We start from the raw sequence: 19813 nt of genomic DNA on the forward strand, positions 1-19813 counted from the left end.
GGATTGGATCTCTCTCCTTCTCACTGGGCGTTCAGCTTGCCAGGCCAGTGGCTCCCAGAACCGCCGTCGGTCTGAGACCCTGTGATGGCAGCCCCGCCCCCTCAGCTCAGTGAGAAGAAACTGCAGCAAGGGAGTGATTTGGGGGGTGGGCTGCACTAGTGGAAAGGAGATTTTTTAACGTTCAGCGGCTCTGGATGCCTGTGGGATGTCATGTCAGAGCCCTACAGGGTGTAGAGGAAGTGCCCTAGAGCTGGGATGGGGACTCGGAAGCCAGGCTGCCGGAGTCCAAGCCCCGCGGCCAGCCCATGGGAACCGGGGCAGTCACTCCCCAGCCAGCCGTGGGCCTCAGCTGTTGTGAACATGAGGTGATAATCCTCCGGCACAGGGGGGCCACGGCCTCCCCCACCGCCCCGCGGCGGGCTTCTCTCCCACCCCGAGGCCCTTGCAAAGCTTGCTCTTGCAGCCACAGTAGGGCAGTGAGCGAGAACTGGGGTCGGAGCAGGCCCTTGCCCCTTCTGCACCTCCATTTCTGCGGAGATGAATGAACTTGTCCGTTGATCCCTTCCTACCCGCTTCTCCCTCCTGCACAGGATTAAGGAAGTAATTACTCTTCCCACCACAGAGGCTGTCAACAAGCCTGGGGCCCCGAGAGGGAGGGGTGGGGGGGAGTTGGGGGAGTGCTGGAAAGTCCCTGACAGGGCTGTGACCTAGCTGGGGCCATCCTCCCACCCACCTGTCCCCTGCTTGGGTCCCCAGGGATTTCAGCCTCCATGCCCACAGAGGGCCTTCCTCTGTGCGGTCCATTCTGGGTGTCAGAATTATCAGCCCCGTCCAGCTGTTGAATCGCATTATTAAGGAAGCTGCTGTCACCGTGGAAACTGTGTGGTCACAGCGAGGGAGGGGCTGTGGGGCCGCGCTCCCAGCCCAGCCCAGCCCAGCCGGCGCTCGTCTTCCCCACGGGAATGGCTGAGTGGTAGTAGTTGGAGAGGGGGTCGTGCATCCCGCCCAGCAGGACCGCAGGGAGCATCATGGAGTCCAGGAATGACCTCCCCCAACCCTGTCCTTCGCACTTGACTTTGTTTGGGTGCCAAGAGCTGTGGGCCTTGGTGTCAGGGAGAGAGCATACTGTACTCCCGGGCACCCAGCGGCAGAAACTGAGCTTCAGAGGGCGCCCTTCCTTCTTTGTCCTCTCACTCATTCTTGTGTTTACCGAAGGCGTCTGACAGTCACCTTCTCTGTGCCAAGCACTGTTCCGGGCTGTGGGGAATACCCTGGTCCTCACAGAGTACATGTTCCAGGGGGAGCAGACAGGAAAGCAATAGACACAATACATCACTCGATTCTATAGGATGCCGCAAGGGAATCAGGGCTACGGGGGAAATGGGACAGGCTAAGAGGGATGGGGTGCAGGAACAGTGTGGGGGCGGGGGTGAGTTCAGTCTTCATTAGGAAGGTCAGGGCGGACCTCCATGAGAAGGAGCACTCACAGGGGTTGAGGGCATGAAGCATACCCCCACCTGCCTCAGAAAGTCATGCCACCCACTTGCCCACTCATACAGCGATTCCCTGTCGGGGCCTCGAACTCGGGCTCCATCCTGGCTACATACACACTCCCTTGTCAGTCCCCACCCAGCCCATATCCGGGCAGCTCCTGTGTACCCAGCCTTGTGCTGGGTATGGGGGCCGAAGGGGCTGGGACCAGCAAGGAAAAGAACAGAGGGTGGGATGTGTTCACAGGTGCAGGTGGCGGAGGTAGGGAGAAACCCAGGCTGGGTGTCACGAGGCCTGGGTGTCTGTCCCAGCTCTCCATGGCCAGGTCCTTGGACCTGTCGCCAGAGCAGGTGAAGCCTGCTTCCTGTTTCATGAGCCAGGCCCGAGACTGTTCCCCCTCTCTGCTTCTGGAAGTTGTTCTGAAACAACGATCAGATAATGACCACGTAAGTGCGGTAATAAAAGGCCGCTGGGACATAAGGTGCCTTAATCACTCTCAGGTAACAGTCACTTACCTGGCTGCAAAGGTCATGCAGAATAAAGCAAGGGAAAGTCCTGTCAGAGGCAGGGGTGCCCCAGAAAGGCTTCCTGTAGGAAGGGAAGCTCAGGCTGGACCCAGCGAGGTGGGAAACGCACTCCACGTCCGGACACCTGACTGCCTGAGTTAGGGGGGGCATGGGGCAGGCTATCTGGATAGTGACTGAGTGGATGGGTTTAATGGACTTACTAAGTTTAAAACAGGGTGGGGGCTGCCCATGGGCCACAGAATGGATACACCCATTGTCCGAACGGGCCACCGTGCAGAGATGAGGAGGGAGAATCCCCACTCACACTCCACCCTGAGGATGACACCCACAAAGAAGCAAGCCATGAAAGATCCAAACTGTATCATTTCCTTTATAGGAAGACCCCAAATGGGCAAAAGTAGTCCATGTGTTAGAAGCCAGGACAGCATTCCCCTGCGGGGAGCAGCAGCTGGGAGGGGGCCCGAGGAGGGGGCAGCTAGGTGCCAGCAATGTCTTGTTTCTTGATTTGGGTGCTGCTTGTACAGGTGTGTTCAGTGTGTGAAAATCCATCGAAGTATATATTTAAAATGTGTGCACTTTTCTGTAATTTTATAATGAGTGTTCTGTAAGTTGAATAAGTGTTTTATTTTTTATTTTTTTTAAAGGATGTTGCAGTCTTTTTTTTTTAATGATTTTATTTATTTATTCATGAGCGACAGAGGTGGGGAGAGAGAGAGAGAGAGAGAGAGAGAGAGAAGCAGAGGGAGAAGCAGGCTCCCAAGGAGCAGGGAGCCCGATGCGGGACTCGATCCCAGGACCCTGGGATCATGACCTGAGCCAAAGGCAGACGCTTAACCATCTGAGTCACCCAGGCGCCCTGAATAAGTGTTTTAAAGATTTATCTATTTGAGAGAGAGAGAGTGCACATGCGAGCTTGGGGAGGGGCAGGGGGAGAGGGAGAGAGGCGGGGAGAGAAGCAGACTCCTTGCTGCGCACGGAGCCCGAATGCGGGGCTCGATCTCTCGACCCTGAGATCATGACCTGAGCCAAAAGCAAGAGTCAGACCCAGAACCACCTGAGCCACCCAGGTGCCCCAAGAAGTGTTTTTAAAAGAGAAAAGGGCTAGATTAGATGTGTCTGCCTCCCTTCCCCCTGGGGTGACTGACCAGGCCAACGGGGGGCCCAGCTCTGTGACCCAGTACCCAGCCCTGGGCCAGCACGCCCGCTGCTCAGCAAGAGTTCATGGGTCCTTAGCTCACATTGCTCGAGGGACTATGGAATGTTGGGCTCTAGAGTACAAGATGTATGTGAGATGAACTTTGCCTACAGCGGCTTGAATATAATACCCCCAGGCAGCATGTCCCTGCACCTCATGCTCTCCAAAGGCAGGGACCGGTCTGCCATGGGTGCACCTAGCCCGGTGTCTGACTCATAGCATACTCTCAACAAAGCCTCATTGAGTGGAAAACCGATGCTCCAGAAAGGTGGGTCCTGCATTAGGGGCTGACTTCAGAAGAAGGGCGTACCAGATGGGAGACATGGCTCCTAAGCCTGACCCCCCCCCAACCCCTTCCCTGTAGTTATTGGGATTTTGACAGGTGGGAGAGAGAGAAAGCAGGTTGAGCAAAGGTGTAGGAGTGGGACCCTCGGAGCAGATTTAGAGTGAGGTGAGTTGGCAGCAGGGGAAAGGGGCAGTGGGAAGAAAAGCCCGTGGGGTGCTTGGACTTGGCTCCATGAGCAGTCTGAAGCACTGCAGGTTCGTGGGCATGAAGCAAGAGACACAAAGCTTCCTTTCAGGAAGAGTCCTCTCTCGGCTATGGCCAGGGACATCATGGGGCAGAGGGCTGACCCAGATGGAATTCAGGAGTAGAAGGGGAGGGGCATCTGGGTGGCTCAGTCGTTAAGCGTCTACCTTTGGCTCAGGTCATGATCCCAGAGTCCTGGGATCGAGCCCTGCATCGGGCTCCCTGCTCAGCGGGAAGCCTGCTTCTCCCTCTCCCACTGCCCCTGCTTGTGTTCCCTCTCTCGCTGTGTCTCTCTCTGTCAAATAAATAAATAAAATCTTTAAAAAATAATAAAATAGTAGAAGGGGAGTCTGCTTCTCCCTCTCCCTCTCCCTCTGTGCTCTCTACCTCTCTATCTCTCAAATAAATGAATAAAATCTTTTTTAAAAAAAGAAAAAGAGTGGAAGGGGAGCTGAGGTAGGGGAGGCAGGGTGTGCAGACCGCTCCGTGAATATTTTCTGAAGATGGGAGAACTGAAGCACCTAGATAGTTCAGTAGTTCGCATGGACAGATGATTCAAGGCCAGCTGGGGGCCTCGAGGACCTTAGTAACATGGTTGTACTTTGTCTTCTAGGCTTTAGGGCACCACTGAAGGTTTAAGAGGAAGATACAAGATCATCCTTTTGTTCATTCATTTATTCAACAAATATTTCATTTAACTCATTTAACCACGTTTTGTTCTGAGCACCTGCAATGTGCTTGGCATTGTTCTAAGTACTTAGGACACATCAATAAATGAAGTAAAGATTACATGTCAGCAGGAAAGGATGAGAGAAAACATCATAGGCCAGTAACTCATATCACATGTTAGAGGTGACAGGTGCTATCGAGAAAAGCGGAGAAGGTAAGGAGAGTCACTGACGTGTAGGAGGGACTGGATGGGTGGCTGGGACAGGGAGGCAGAAGGGGGGGCGGGGGGGCAGATGCAGAAGAGGGAGGAACAGCCCTGGGGTACTCCCATGCCAAGAGGGGGAATCAGCCAGGAAGAAGGGAAAGACTCCTTGTGTGGGCAGGGCTCTGGGCTCCTAGGATGCAGAAGGGAAGGGACCAGAACCCAAGGAAATTGCTCAGGAAGAGGTGAGGGCCTGGGCTAGAACGACGGTTGCAGGGCCAGGATGGGAGGGACCAGAGGGAGATGGTATCATCCCAACGCTGCCCTCAAAGAAACCAAGGCCCAGAGAGGCAGAGGTTAAGCATGTTGCCCGATGTCACACAAAACATGGACAGAGTAAAAAAAGTGTCAACTCTGAATATTTGTTTAACAAAAGCCTGTGGTGTTTCTACCCCGGGAAGATGAAGACACTCAAATGGGGAGGAAAGGACGGGTGCGGCCTCATTATCAAACAATAAATCAAACAAAAATAGTAAGAACAAATTGCTTTAAACTTTGGAAACAGATGCCGGGACAGAGTTAACAAATGTGGACATATTTACCCTTGGAAATTGAACTTGGGGTAGGGAGTGATGAGGCGGGGTACCGTTTTCTTTTCTGTGGTTTGACTTTTAAGTTTTGAAGGTATAACGTGGACAAAAATAAAAAATGGCGATGATTTAAACGGGCAGTTAGGAAGTAGGGAGTTTTATACTCTCCTGAGTTAACCGTTGTCCCGCGTGGGTGAGATTGTGGGTGGTTTTTTCGGTTGTTGTTGTTACTTGCTTATATTTTCTGAGTTTTCTGGGAAGGACGGCTAATGCTTTGTGAGAGGGGAATAAAAGATCAGTTTGGGGGCGCCTGGGTGGCTCAGTTGTTAAGCGTCTGCCTTCGGCTCAGGTCATGATCCCAGGGTCCCGGGATCGAGCCCCGCATCGGGCTCCCTGCTCCGCGGGAAGCCTGCTTCTCCCTCTCCCACTCCCCCTGCTTGTGTTCCCTCTCTCGCTGTGTCTCTCTCTGTCAAATAAATAAATAAAAATCTTAAAAGAAAAAAAAAGATCCGTTCGTTTGGGGCCGTGGAAGACAGAATCTCACTAAAATGCGTGTTTGAATGTATTCCCCCATCTCCTTCTGAGAGGCTTGGTAGGTGGAGTTATGTTCAAAGATGGGAGGGGGTCTTGTCCAGACCAGTGGTTCCCCAAGACAGGAGACGATATTCAGCACTCAAACCAGGACAGTGCCGACCGGGGATGGTTGGTCGGTCACCTGAGGCTTTGTGATTTACAAAGCTCGCCCTCTATCCCTTTGTTCCTTTGAGCTCCTTTTGCTCGGTGAGGTAGGTGGGGTGATAGACGGCCTTCCTGAATTTAAAGGAGAAGCAAAGAAAGCTCAGAGAGGCTCCCTAGCCCTTCCCTGGGAGAGGCTTAGAGAAGTGGGCTCTCCCACCATATGCATCAGTTGATTATCTGGAGAAAATAAAACATCGGTTAAAAAAAAAGAGTGGAAATCTGGAATGACAGAAAGCGGAGCAGTGGTTGCCTGGGAGGAACGGGCTGCAAAGGGGCACAAGGGAGCTCGTGGGTTGGGGGAAATATTCTGTATCTGTCCTGTAGCAGAGGCTTTGCCAGTGCCTACAAGCACCAAACCCCTCGGATCGTGCACTTTACACGGGTGCAGTTTACTGTACTTAAATTATGCCTCCATCAGAGAGGGAGGAAAATGCAGAAACAGGGACGACCAGGGCCCCATAGGCGAGTGTGCACTCCACCAGCACCTGCTCGTTTGCTCGCTGACAGTTCGTCATCCTCACGCCTTCTGACCCCCAGAGCTCGGGGAGCACCTCTCCGCCCCGCCACCTTCCTGGAGGGAGGGGCTCCATTCTCCAGCCGACTGCCACACCACTGAACTGTCCTCTCTGTTCCCAGGACTCCAATCTGTCTGTGCACACCAACAACCCGGACCTCACTCTCTGCTTCCAGAACTCTCTACTGGCCTGGGCGCCCTGCATCTACCTGTGGGCCGCCCTGCCCTGCTACCTGCTCTACCTTCAGCACCATGACCGAGGCTACATCGTCCTCTCCCAACTCTCCAGGCTCAAGACGGTCAGGGGCTCAGGGATCTTCTGCGGGCGGGACTGACCTGGAAGGTTCTCCTTTTCACATACCCTCCCCCCTCACCCCCCCACCCCCACCGCCAAAACCACCGTCAGTGGCTGGACAGGATTTCCTAGCTACACCTGCCCTGCAGCTCAGGGCCGTGGCACCCTGCCAACTGGGTCTACGGTCAAATGAGACAGTCTCTGCTTGTGGAAGTTCAAGAAAGTTCTCCGGCAACATTCTCCCCACCCTTGGGAAGCTTCTGGCCGGTGCCCAGCCTAGCTTCCGGGGCCAGACCCAGGGCAGGCCTGGTGGTTTCAGAATAAAAGGCCCTTCTCTGGTGGGAACTGTCCCTGCTTTTGGAGATGGAGTCTCCAATACGTGCCCTGTTTGTAGGCCTTGGGCGTCCTGCTGTGGTGCGTCTCCTGGGCTGACCTCTTCTACTCCTTCCACGGCCTGGCCCACGGCTGGGCCCCTGCCCCCATCTTCTTTGTCACCCCCTTGGTGGTGGGGATCACCATGGTCAGTGTGGGGCCCAGGAAGCGGATGTGGGAGGGTCTCCAGTGGGGAGAGTCCCACAGGCTGTGGGACTGTGATGGGGGAGGGCTGGACACCGTAGCAGCGAGAAGCGGATGGGGTGACTGCAAAAACATCTGGCCGTGGGGGTGGGGAAGACAGAGGCAGGTCCAGATGTGGGTGCTCTGGCCCAGCCTTCCTTGCCTTCCCTACACAGCTGCTGGCCACCCTGCTAATCCAGTATGACCGGCTACGGGGGGTACAGTCCTCGTGGGTCCTCATCATCTTCTGGTTTCTATGTGTGGTCTGTGCCATCGTCCCCTTCCGCTCCAAGATCCTTTCGGCCATGGCAAAGGTAAGGAGAGGGAGGGGAACCTGCGCGGGGGCAACGCTGTCTGGAGGATGGCCTCCGGGCTCAAGGTCACTGCTGGGTCCCGGTCTGCCCCTCCCCTGCTCCCAGGACCTCCCCTTCTGTTCCGTTCTTTCTGCGTCGTCCCCTACTTGCTGCATCTCTGCCGGGAAGCAGGCTGGGAACCTGGCAGTGAGGGCCCGTGTAATAGGGGGAAATGGGGCCAGACACAGCCCCTGTGGGATGTTCATGGGCCTGCAAGGGGCCGTTCTCAGCCCCAGCTGCCACCACCGAGTGCGGCGTCTGACGGGGTGTCGGCCAGCGTCTGGGTAAGGAACACATGGGTGCAGACACGCATGAAGAGTTGCGTCCTACCTGAAAGTCCCATTATCCCGCTCTCCCCTTTCTTCCCTTCCCCTTCAATTGTCTGGGCTTCGTCTTGACCTTCGCTGCGGTGATGGGGTGGGGTATTTCTCCATGTCAAGGGGAGGCAGTCAAATATGAAAGTCAAAAGGGCAGGCTCCGGATGCTCCGCTTACTGTGTCTGTGATCCTGGGCAAGGTGCTTAGCCTTTGGGAGGCTCATTTCCTCTCTTGTAAACAGGGTATCCTAAGATTTCCTACCTCATAGGGAGGGTTGGACAAGGTGATGGAGGTGGGGTGCTTAGCAAGTCCTCACTGAACAGTGGCCCCCTTGTGACCTTTCCCCATCTCTCAGAACCCTCTGGGTGGGAGACCCAGGTGCCGCCTGGGTGCTGCTGCCTCCTACCCCAGAGACTTCTGATGCCCCAGAGGACCCCTCGGGGCAGAACTGCAGGCCCAGAGCTCCCCACGCCTCTGATGTCCCTCCCCACTCTCCCCCTAGGGCAAGATCTCAGACCCCTTCCGCTTCACCACCTTCTACATCTACTTCGCCCTGGTGCTCTTTGCTCTCATCCTGTCCTGCTTCAGGGAGAAGCCACCATTTTTCTCCCCAAAGAATGTCAACCCTGTGAGTTTTCCATGGAGGCTGGGTGGTAGGGGGGTTCCACAGCCCACGCCTCAGCCCAGCCCTTACCAGCAGCCCCCATCCCTTCTAGTTCCTTCCACCCCCATGTCATCCGCACAGCTGGGGCTTGGGGCAGGAAGGAACAAGGGTTCCTCCTCCCTCTGCTCTGCTTGGAGAGGATTTTTTCTGTCCTACCCTCTCATCTTCTAGAATCCCTGTCCAGAACTCAGCGCTGGCTTCCTCTCCCGCCTATCTTTCTGGTGGTTCACAAAGTGAGTTGGCTCTTCCTCCAGCCTGGGCCTGAGGGAGGAGGACATGGGAGGTAGGGAGGAAGGGGGAGCAGGCCAGAAGTTGAGCCTGGCTTTTTCCCCCTCCCCCAAACCCTGGCCCCATAGGGCCCTGCGGGCAGGCGAGGTTGGGCACACCTGTCTGTTTGGGCTGGGGGCTGAGTGCAGAGGCTGGGTTGGCCCGGCTCCCATCCCAGGCTGTAGGCCAGCCCTGCATCTGTCACATCACAGGAACAGGCCCAGGGAGCTAGAGGGGAGCTGGAATGAGTACCCAACTCTTTGGTCTGGGATGAGCTAGCAGCTTGTCATTTTCTTGGCTGCCCCTCCGAGTGGCTTGGGCAGGATAATTGTGTCTGTGATCTGGGTGACAGCTAATTAGCCACACCGCACTGAGGAGGCACCTGGGTCTGAGACTCCATCCACCGGGTCTTGTCTTCTCCCGGGGCCCCAGTCAGTGTGAATTTCATCACCAGGCCCCGAGGGTCAACGGGGCACCTGGGGAGGAGGGGGAGAAGGGCCCGAGGTAAGAACTTGACATGGGAGGCAGTGACCTCCCGCCTATTGCCTAGGGGAATAAAGGACACACACAGCCCTTGGCCAGAGCACCTTAGGGAGACCCTCCTCTGGAGACCCTGGTCCCCAGCTCGAGGCTGCTAAGCTCTGCCCCTGTGTGGGGCTGCTGCCTGCCCCAGGATGGCCATCCTTGGCTACCGGAGACCCCTGGAGGAGCAGGACCTCTGGTCCCTGAAGGAGGAGGACTGTTCGCAGAAGGTGGTGTGCAGGCTGCTGGAGGCCTGGAAGAAGCTTCAGAAGCAGGACGCGGGGTGAGACCCTCCCAGGGGTCCCCAATCCCCTCCCCACCCCACTACACACACCCCACGTCTCCTGCAGGGAAGGCTGCTAGCCCTGAGGTGATCACAGGGGTGGGGGTGGGGAGAAGAGCAGGTGCAGGGGGTCCCGAGGTGGAACACTCAGGCCGGAATGGGGCCAGCTCTCCCCAGCTCTACTGACTCCAGAGAGTGGCTGACACTTTTGTGGCCCTTAGTCTGTCCCAGGCATGGCCCTAAATGTGTAGATGAAGTCAATCTCTAACAGCCCTGCAGGGGAGGCTCAGTTTTCTCCAGGTTACAGATGCGGACACGGAGGAATGAAGGTTGCACAATGCACCCACCGTCCCCTAGTGGCTGGTGGCAGAGCTGCCATCACACCCAGGTGTCTGGGCCCCTGGCTCGTCCCGCTGCACTACCCTGCCCAGCCTGAAAGGTGGTTCCCAGGGACTTCCCGCAGAAAGGAAAGGGGCCAGGGGAAGAAGGTTGAGGCCAGTCTCTCCTCTCAATCCTGCCTCTTCCTGTTTGGAGCAGGGGCTGAAGGAAATGACCCTCTTGCTGAAGGGTCTCCCCCCTGGCAGCTTTGCACTGAGGACAAGGAACCTGTCTGGCCAACTGCTCAACCCGAGAGCTGGAGCTCAGGGTCCTCCTTCCCTCCCCATTTCTGACCCCAGGACTGAACCCCCTCCCCTCCCACCCATAACCGGGGGGCCTAGGACTTCAGTGCTTGCTCAGCCCAGAGCCCCTAGTTGGCGCCTGGCTGGTGGAGGAGCCGGGGTCCTGGGCTTGGTCCTCAGTGCCTCGGCTTCCCTGGCTTGGAGCCTCGGAGAAGACATAGAGACCCCGTCTGTAGGCTGCACCCCCTCGCTTCCTCTCCACGCCAGGTTTCCCCCCTCGCTGCTCGGCTCCCCACTGACTTGATCACTCTCCATCCCCGCCCCTGTCTCCCTTCTCTGTCAGCGTCCCTGGAGCCACCCTGCAGAGGTAGGGAGAGGGCTGGGACTTGCTGGAGTTAGAACCCTTGGGCTAGCAGTTAGGGCAGCCCGGGCACCTGAAGATAGAGTCTCTCGTGGGAATTCATCCCTCTCCCAGTCCTGAGAGCCCAGAAAGCCGCCCCCCGCCCCCGCTCCTCGCCAGCCCCAGCTGGGGCTCGGCTCCTGGGGCATACGTGCTGTTTCTACCCACGGCTCCTTCCTCCCTGAACCAGACGCAAGGCTGCGGCGGCATCCGGGAAGAGAGTGTCCGGTGAGGATGAGGTGCTGCTGGGGGGCCAGCCCAGGCCCCAGCAGCCCTCCTTCCTGTGGGCCCTGCTGGCCACCTTCTGTTCCAGCATCCTCATCAGCATGTGCCTCAAGGTGATCCAGGACCTGCTCTCCTTCGTCAATCCACAGCTGCTCAGGTCTGACCACACGCGCTCTGGCTGCCACGCTCCCCTGGGTGGTGGGCGGGGGGCGGCTGGATGTCCCCGAGGACTGAGCCCAGAGGGACAACACGTAGTGAAATCAATCCTAGACCAGGACCGAGGGGCCTGTCCCTGCTCGCCGTGTGACCTTTGGCAAGTGACAATGTCCCTGCACCTCAGTTTCCCGATTCACATTAAAAAAAAAAAAAGCTGTCTTTAAATCCCCCCAACGATCCTACAGAGAGGTGACCCTCTTCCCATCTTACAAGAGAGGAAGCAGGAAGCAGGAAGCCTCAAAGCAAAACAAACACACAAGGAAGCAGAAACTCAGAGAGGCGAGCTGGTTCCAGGGCACACAGCTGGTTGGGATGGATTGGAGTCCAGGGCTCTGAACTCCAGCTGTGGTGCTTTCCCGTTGATAGGCTCTGTGATCTGTTGTGTGGGTGGCTTGGACTGGGAGGAGCTCTCAAGTGAGGGGGTAAGAAGGAGAGCTGCCTAGCAGCTGAGCCCCCCCAATGCCTTGCCCCTCCATTCGTGCGTGTCTGCATTCTCACTCAAAAAATACTTACTGAGCCCCCAGTGAACCGGAACGGAGCCAGACACGAGGCATCCGGAGATAAATAAGATAGGGTCTTACAGTCTTGCAGGAGAAACGGACATGTAAACCCATCAGAGTGGCGTGCAGGCCGAGGTGTAGTCAGGTGTCCTGCAATCCCCAGGAGGGGCAGGGAAGCCAGCCTGGGAAGGAGCAGGAGCAGGGACGTCCCTGCTAGCTGGGGAGGTCATCAAGTTTGGAAGGACAGGTAGGTGTTAGTTGACTAGGTGAGGAAGGAGGGGAGAGTGCAGCCCATGCAAAATCACTAAGACTTCAACCGACATGACTCAAGAGGTCCAGGTATTTCTGAATTCTGGAGGAAAGGGTGACCAGAGAGAGGGGGAGAGAGGGAGAGCTAAGGAAATCCTTGAAAGATTTGAAGCCAGGCAGGGGCATCTGGTTGGCATTTCAGAAGGATCTCCCTGCCAGTCCTGCGGGGGTGGGGGGGTGAGGAGGGGCTTGATGGATGGAAAGGGGCTGATCAAGTCAGGGGAGGGTCCAGGCCAGGAATGACATAGGACTCGGGCACTGCTGGGGAATGGGTGTGTGGCAGGGTGAGGGAGGGGTCGGGCGCCACCTGGGTTCTGACTTGGATAACTGGAGGGCGACGGATCTCTTTCACTGAGATTATGAATGCAGTGGAAAGAAGGGGCTGGGCACCGGGCAAGGTGGTGAGTTGAGACTTGGCTACTGTTGGGGCCGAGGTGCCGGAAGCCCCCAAGGGGACATTTCCAGCTAGCTGGAGACCGCGTTTTCAGAGCCATCAGGTAGAAGCCCAGAGTCCCGTATCTGTGGCTGGGCTCTCCCAGAGGGCTCATGTAGGGGCCCCGGCCAGAGCCCTAGGGAACTGTGACAGGCAAGGGGTGAGCAGAAGGCTGGCTTGGAAGGGCCAGAGCTGGGGAAAGAACGGATCGTGGAGCAAGCACAGAGAATGCTTCTGGGATGAGGCAGGCCTCCAGTGCAGCAAGCTGACCAGTAAAACAGAGCCTGAGGAAGGCAACATGGAGTTTGTTAGTGAGCGCCAAGACTGGAGGCTGAGACAGAGGGGAAGGGCCTAGAGCAGGGGGTCTGCCTTGGAGAGCAGGGGCCATGGAGATCTAGAAACTTCCTGTAGCTGAAATGTATTCATTTTCTGTGGCTGCCGTAACAAATTGACACAAACTGGGGGGCTTAAAACCACAGAAATTTATTCTCTCACAGTTCTGGAGGCCAGAAGTCTGAAATCAAGTTGTTGGCGGGTTGGCTCCTTCTAGAGGTTCTGAATGAGAATCTGTACCAGGCCTCCTAGTTCCTAGTGGTTGCTGGCAATCCTTGGCATTCCTAGGCTTGTAGACATATCACTTCAATCTCTGCCTCCAGCATTCTCCCCGGTGTGTGTGTGTGTGTGTGTGTGTTTGTGTGTGTGTGTGTGTGTGTGCATGCACTTACATCTGTATCTCTGTGTGCAAATCCCTTTCTTCTCTCATAAAGACACCAGTCACTGGCTTAAAGCTCACCCTACTCCCGTATGACCTCATTTTAACTTGATTGCATCTGCAAAGACCCTGTCTTCGAATAAGGTCACATTCACAGGTGCCAGACGTTAGCACTTGAACATTTTTGGGGGAGATGCAGTCAACACACAGCAGGAGGAGAGGCCTGGCTACAACTATGGGGGTAGCTCCATGGGGTCAAGGGGAGGTTTGTCCCAACACGGAAGAGACTTGGTCATGCCAATGGGTGAAGGTACAGAGCTGCCGGCAGAGATGGCTAAATCGATGATCAGGAGAAAGGGGGGCATTGATGGAGCATGTTCCTGAGCAGGTGGATGGGGGTCAAGGCTCAGCAGGACAGACCGGGCTTGGAAAGCCAGAGGGACACCTGCTCTCCTGAGGCAGAGGAGAAAGAGAGCAAGGGCTTGGAGGGAAGGCTGTGGTTGGCAGGGAGTTCTCAGTGGGTGGCTCAGTGGCAAGACATAAGTGGGCAGCTACCGAGCAGGGTGGGGAGTGGGGGCAGTAGGAAGGCACGAGAACAGAGGTGAAGGGAGCTGGGGCACAAGAGGTGGGTTAGGACCCTGGGGAAGGTCACCAGGCGGCCCTGGGGGCCACTGATGTTGGAGAGGGTGGATTTTGGATTTGAGGCGGGGAGAGTCTGTGGGGTCACGTGGTAGGCTCTAGGGCCCTCAGCGGCCAAGGAGAAGATGCAGGAAAGTCTAATCTGTGGACATGTGGCATTTCTTCCCACCGTGTGGTCCAAGAGGCAAGAAAGGCAGGCAGGTAGGCTGGCAGTGAGAGCAATGGGGGCGGGCACTGGGGCCATGGAGGGTAGGGAAAGAGGGCAGGACAGAAGGGAGGAAAGTTGGAGGGTCATGGTCTTGAGGCAGCACTGGGCTGAGTCTGGCTGTGGGGGGTGGGGTCTGGGTGGGGGTGTGGGGGGCCAGCAGCCCCCGCCTGGAAGGTTTCGGAGGCAGCTCAGAGTGGAGGCTGAAGGCGGAAGGGGAGAGTGGTCGTAGAGGGAGCAGCCTGGGGGAGCCTCCCCACCCTCATGCCTCTCTCCCTTCCTTGCAGCATCCTGATCAGGTTTATCTCCAACCCCATGGCCCCCACCTGGTGGGGCTTCCTGGTGGCCGGGCTGATGTTCGTGTGCTCCATGATGCAGACTGTGATCTTACAGCAGTATTTCCACCTCATCTTTGTGATGGGGGTGAAACTTCGGATGGCGATCATAGGTGTCATCTATAGGAAGGTCAGCTGGAACAGGGCAGCGGGGGGCTCTAGAGGCCAGCTCGGGGGGAGCATTGGAGAGGCTCGCGGGTCCAGTGCATCACCCTGCTGTCCACCTGCAGGCTCTGGTTATCACCAGTTCAGCCAAGCGGGAGTCGTCTGTGGGAGAAATTATCAACCTCATGTCTGTGGACGCCCAGCGCTTCATGGACCTTGCTCCCTTCCTCCACCTGCTGTGGTCCGCACCCCTGCAGATCATCCTGGCCATCTACTTCCTCTGGCAGGTGACTCTTGAGCTCTGGCCTCTGCCCCCTTCCTCTGACTTTGACCCTGCTGAGAAAGGACAAGAGAGGGCAAATCTGGGGTCAACAGAGGGCTGCATAATGGACACAAGAGCTTCCCTAGATATTTGGGTCAAGGACAGGACTGCGAGGATGCTGGTGTCTGCAACTGAGTCTTTCCAGCCTCTGTGGTTAGCCTTCTCAGATGCCAGGGGAGGAAAGAGGGACTTGGAGGCAGGGTGGGTGCGAGTCTGGCTGTCATTGTCAGTCGGTCTGTATTGGCCTTCCTGTGTGTCTGGACACCCTTCTATGTTTGCCCGTTTGTCCCTGTCTGTTGTCATTATCTGTTGGCTGGCAGCTTCTGGCCGTGTTCTCAGCATTTGGGCTTTCTCTGTATGCCTGCTTTTCGCTATCCGTTTGGCTGACTACCATCTTTTGCTTCCTTCCCAACTCCGTGTTTCTGAGCAATAGGCTTCTGTCTGTCTGTGGGATTCTGTGCACATATTTTAGTTACCTGTCTTATCAACCCACCCATGCCTCCTCAGAACCTGGGTCCCTCCATCTTGGCTGGGGTGGCTCTCATGGTCTTGCTGATCCCACTCAATGGAGCTGTGGCCATGAAGATGCGTGCTTTCCAGGTAAGGGCTCTCATGGGTTTGCTGATCCTGCCTGGAGCACCTCGTCGCCTGCTTGGAGGGCGGGGTGGGGGGCGGGGGAAGGCCGTTCATTAACCTTGGGCCCTTCAGTTGCCTTGCTTACTGAGTAAGGATGGCTGTAAGCCGCTTCCACAAGCCTTAGCTCACTCTATCCTCACAACACCCGAGAGGGTTTTAGCAACATTCTCACTTTGCAGCTGAGCAACCAAAGCCCAAAGAGATGAAGACAGTCCAGAGTCAGGCCCAGTGGGGACTCAAACCTGGGGCTTCTGGTCTCATGAGAGCCTCCTCCCACCACACTGTGCCCAGTGTGAAGAGCCAGTCATCCAGACCTTTATTTGCAAATATTTATCGGAGTCTTCAGTAGCTTCCCACTGTGTGTAGAATAAATGACAAACTCCCTGTGACCATCCACCAGGCCCCTGCTCCCCTGCCAGCCCTCAACCCCTGGAGTATGGCCAAGTGGCAGCCACTCTGGCCTTCTTTCTTCTCTCCAAAACGCCAAGCTATGTGTATCTCTGGGCCACCCCACACACTGTTCCCTGGAACGCACCTCAGCCCTTCCTTGCTTGCTCACTCCTCCCCTTCCTTCCCCAGCATAATCTCTGATTTCCCAGTCCCCACCCCATTACTCTCTCACAGAATCCTGTTGTTTCCCTTCAGAATATGCGTGGCTCACTTGGTTAAGCATCTGACTCTTGATTTCGGCTCAGGTCATGGTCTCCGGGTCATGGGATGGAGCCCTGCATCATCGGGCTCTTTGCTCACTCAGCAGGGAGTCTGCTAAAGATTCTCTCTCTCTCCCTCTCCCTCTGTCCTTCCCCACCGCCCCCCCGAGCTCTCTCTCTCTCAAATAAATAAATCTTAAAAAAAAAAAGAATACACACATGGATTTACTAAGCATTTATTCAGATAACTGCTTCCTATCTGCCTCCCCCCTCAGACTGTCAGCTTCATGATGGCTGGGGCCTTGCTTGAGTTCTTCATCATTATGTGCTGCCTGTCTAATAGTGGCCGGGCATATGGTAGGCATTCACTAAATCGGGTTGAATGGATCATCAATTTGGTGTGCTGTGCCCTGGGTGAGGGTCTGGGGAAACAGAGACAAGTAAGGGATCTGCACCCTCAGCAGGCTCCCGGTCTCATGGTGGAGTCAGGCATGCACGGGGATCTCCACGGGAATGATAGGAAAGAACAACATGGCTTAGAAACCCAGGAAAGGTGACAAGAGGATGCAGCCTGGGAGGGTCGGTGATGGAGGCACGGAAGTTGGAGCTGGACTCCGTGCGCAGAGGAGAAGGGGCACCCGGGGCTGAGGGGCAGCACCGGCCCTGCAGGAGGTGGGAGGAGGCGGGAGGAGGCACGGGAGCCTTCTGAGTCGCTGCAGTGCATTGTGAGTGTATGGAAGGGGGGAGCCCCTGTGGGTAGAGGTCTGGGAAGGGGAGCAGGGCACCCCACTGCCACTCTTTCCACAGGTAGAGCAAATGAAGTTCAAGGACTCACGCATCAAGCTGATGAGCGAGATCCTGGCTGGCATCAAGGTGCTAAAGCTGTATGCCTGGGAGCCCAGTTTCTCGGAGAAGGTGGAGGGCATCCGGGAGGACGAGCTCCAGCTGCTGCGCAAGTCTGCCTACCTCCAAGCCATCTCCACCTTCACCTGGGTCTGCACCCCCTTCCTGGTGAGGCTCTCCACCTCAGGGCTGGTCTTCTGCCTCCCGCCTGGCCAGCCCAGCCCTCTGGGCCCAACAGACTCCATTCTGACACCCACCCTCCACCCCCTCCCCAGGTGACCCTGACCACCCTTGGGGTGTATGTGTCTGTGGACCAAAACAACGTGCTAGATGCTGAGAAGGCCTTTGTGTCCGTGTCCCTGTTCAATATTTTAAAGATTCCCCTCAACATGCTGCCCCAGTTAATCAGCAACCTGATCCAGGTAAGCTTGGGTAGAACTGGGCGTTCTGCTGGAGTTCTGGCAGGTTGTTGGGGTCAGGGGATAATCAAAGAGGGTGCCTGGAATTGAGGGGGTAGGTATTTGGCACGAGGCCATTAGAATCAGAGGTCATTTGGAGTCAGAGGGGGACAGGTGAGGTCCCCAGAAACCTGAGCTCTGAAGACAACCTCCTCCTACCAACCTAGACCCTAACTTTGGCAGTGGGAACCAGAGAAGACTCAGTCATGGGAGGGGCCCCAGCACCCCATCTGGGCCCTTAGGATGCCCTGCCTCTCCCAGGAAGTCAGGGAGGGGTGGGGGAGGCTGTAGGAAGTGGGGAGAGGAGGGGAGGAGCACAGCTTTCAGGGCTGACTCACTTTCCTGCAGACCAGTGTGTCTCTGAAACGGATCCAGCATTTCCTGAACCAAGATGAACTTGACCCCCAGTGTGTGGAAAGAAAGACCATCACCCCAGGTCCAGACACCCTCTACCTGGGCCGCCCTTGCCCCGGCCCCTGCTCTAGAAAATCTTCTGTTCTAAGCTTCTGACTCGTCTCTTGTGACTGCCTTTTCTTTTTCCTCTTTCCCCGCCAGTGCCACCTTCTCCCTCTTCCGGGCTTTTCCTGCAGTCTACTTCCTCCCTCCCCCAAGCCTCCCCCGCTTTTCTTCCTTTCCTAGGGCTCCCTGCCTCTGCCCCAGGGCTCCCCGCCCCTCCCCCACCCCAAGCTTCCCTGCCTTCTCCCTTGGGCCCCTCCCCCCAGGAATCCTCCCCACCTTGCCCTGCACCCCCTGACCCTGACCCTGTACACCTTGGTCCTCCCAGGCTACGCTGTCACCATACACAATGGCACCTTCACCTGGGCCCAGAACCTGCCCCCGACCCTGCACAGGTACCAGTTTCTCCTGTCCCTTCTCAGCTGCCTGAAGTGGGCCAAAGTTCGGATCGGTAGCAGAACCCTGTCCCCCCCCCACACCCGCAGCCCCCATCTTTGGCCTGGAAAGCAGGGAGAGCCTCCGCTTGTCAGGGTAGTGTCTGAAAGGGAGGAGGGCTTGGCTCTCTAGGTGGAAGATTGGGGGACCAAAATCCCAATCCCCACCTCTGACTGGGCTCCTGGCCTCCTTGCCCTCAGCCTAGACATCCAGGTGCCAAAAGGGGCACTGGTGGCCGTGGTGGGGCCCGTGGGCTGTGGGAAGTCCTCGCTGGTGTCTGCCCTGCTGGGAGAGATGGAGAAACTGGAAGGCACGGTGTGTGTGAAGGTGAGAGAGGGCAGAACTCCAGGGAAGGGCTGCTCGGCCAGGCCCTGGGTGGACCCCGAGGTAACTTCTCCTCTGGCCAGGGCTCCGTGGCCTATGTGCCCCAGCAGGCATGGATCCAGAACTGCACACTTCAGGAAAACGTACTGTTTGGCCGAGCCCTGGACCCCACGCGGTACCAACGGGCTCTGGAAGCCTGTGCCATGCTAGCCGACCTGGAGATGCTCCCTGGCGGGGACCAGACAGAGATTGGAGAGAAGGTACAGGGCCCCCTCCCATCCTCTAGGGGGTCAGCACATACAGCTGCCCACCTCGGCCCAGCTGAGGTCTATAGATGCGCCCCTTTCTTTCTTATTCCTTCCTTCCTTCCTTCTTCCTTCCTTCATCCCTCCTCCCTCCCCCCTCCCTCCCTCCCTCCCTCCTTCCCTCCCTTCCCACATTCATGTGAATCACTCAGCTCTGCGCTCGGCACTGGTCAAATAGATCTATGACTGGGGGAGGCCGACTTATGAACAGGTAGGGGGTGTAGAATGCCCTGGGGGCCAGCTGGAAGCCGGGACAAGGGGGCAAGGAGGGCGATGAAGGCAGGGCTGCATAAGGAAAGGCATCACTTTTCAGCTGAATCTTAACTGCTGAGGAAAGAGAGCTCATCATTCATTCATTCATTATCAGATTTTATTACATGCCTACTATATGCCAGGCAATCTTATAAACAGCAGCAAATACACCAGACTAAACTCTCTGCCTTCATATCACTTACATTCTAGTGGGGGAAAGAGATGATAAACAAGATAAATATGTGACATATATAGTAGATTAGATAAATGTTAAGGGGAAAGAATGAAACAGGGAAGTAGAGGAATATGTGCAAGGCTGTATTGTTAAGGGGCCTTGGGAAAGCCTCACTGAGAATCGGAGACCTGAACAAAGTGAGGAAGTGGTCCCTATCTGGGGACATTTGAGGCAGAGCGAGCAGTAAGTGCAAAGGCCCTGAGACAGGAATGTGTTGAAGCAGTCAGGACCAGCAAGGAGGCCAGTGCGGCCAGAGTGGAGTGAGCAGGGGTGAGGAGGAGTCAATGAGGCCAGTGAGGTGTTTAGGCAGCCTGGTCATGTAGGGCCTTACAGGCTTTTACCAACAGCGATGGAAAGGCTTGGAAGGCGTGAGCCAAGGAACAGTGAGTGGACGGGCATTCTGGTGCAATTTGGTGTAACTGGAGGTTAGGAAGAGGTGGGTACAGGACAAGGCAGAGCCTTAAAGACCTTGGTTAAGGTTTTGCCT

The 19813-nt window shown here is 56.4% G+C and overlaps 1 protein-coding gene across 2 annotated transcripts in view; it reads left to right on the plus strand.

Annotated features, from left to right (window-relative positions):
* The window catches only part of ABCC3 (ATP binding cassette subfamily C member 3), a 43840-nt gene that overhangs the window by 4719 nt on the left and 19308 nt on the right, over positions 1–19813 (plus strand). The window contains exons 2-17 of one of the 2 annotated variants that reach the window (XM_088028323.1): positions 6578–6754; positions 7145–7270; positions 7482–7619; positions 8478–8603; positions 8811–8872; positions 9580–9711; positions 10922–11113; positions 14258–14435; positions 14536–14697; positions 15240–15332; positions 16826–17029; positions 17137–17283; positions 17668–17755; positions 18104–18170; positions 18411–18537; positions 18618–18794. In XM_088028323.1, the coding sequence (XP_087884449.1) occupies positions 6578–6754; positions 7145–7270; positions 7482–7619; positions 8478–8603; positions 8811–8872; positions 9580–9711; positions 10922–11113; positions 14258–14435; positions 14536–14697; positions 15240–15332; positions 16826–17029; positions 17137–17283; positions 17668–17755; positions 18104–18170; positions 18411–18537; positions 18618–18794 (2196 nt within the window). The remainder of the gene's footprint in view (positions 1–6577; positions 6755–7144; positions 7271–7481; positions 7620–8477; positions 8604–8810; positions 8873–9579; positions 9712–10921; positions 11114–14257; positions 14436–14535; positions 14698–15239; positions 15333–16825; positions 17030–17136; positions 17284–17667; positions 17756–18103; positions 18171–18410; positions 18538–18617; positions 18795–19813) is intronic. The other variant, XM_088028324.1, reaches the window with a different exon arrangement.

This window comes from Eumetopias jubatus, unplaced genomic scaffold (assembly GCF_037043125.1).
Source record: "Eumetopias jubatus isolate StellerSeaLion01/CBP00866 unplaced genomic scaffold, mEumJub1_p1.0 scaffold_10, whole genome shotgun sequence".
Classification (NCBI taxonomy): domain Eukaryota; kingdom Metazoa; phylum Chordata; class Mammalia; order Carnivora; family Otariidae; genus Eumetopias; species Eumetopias jubatus.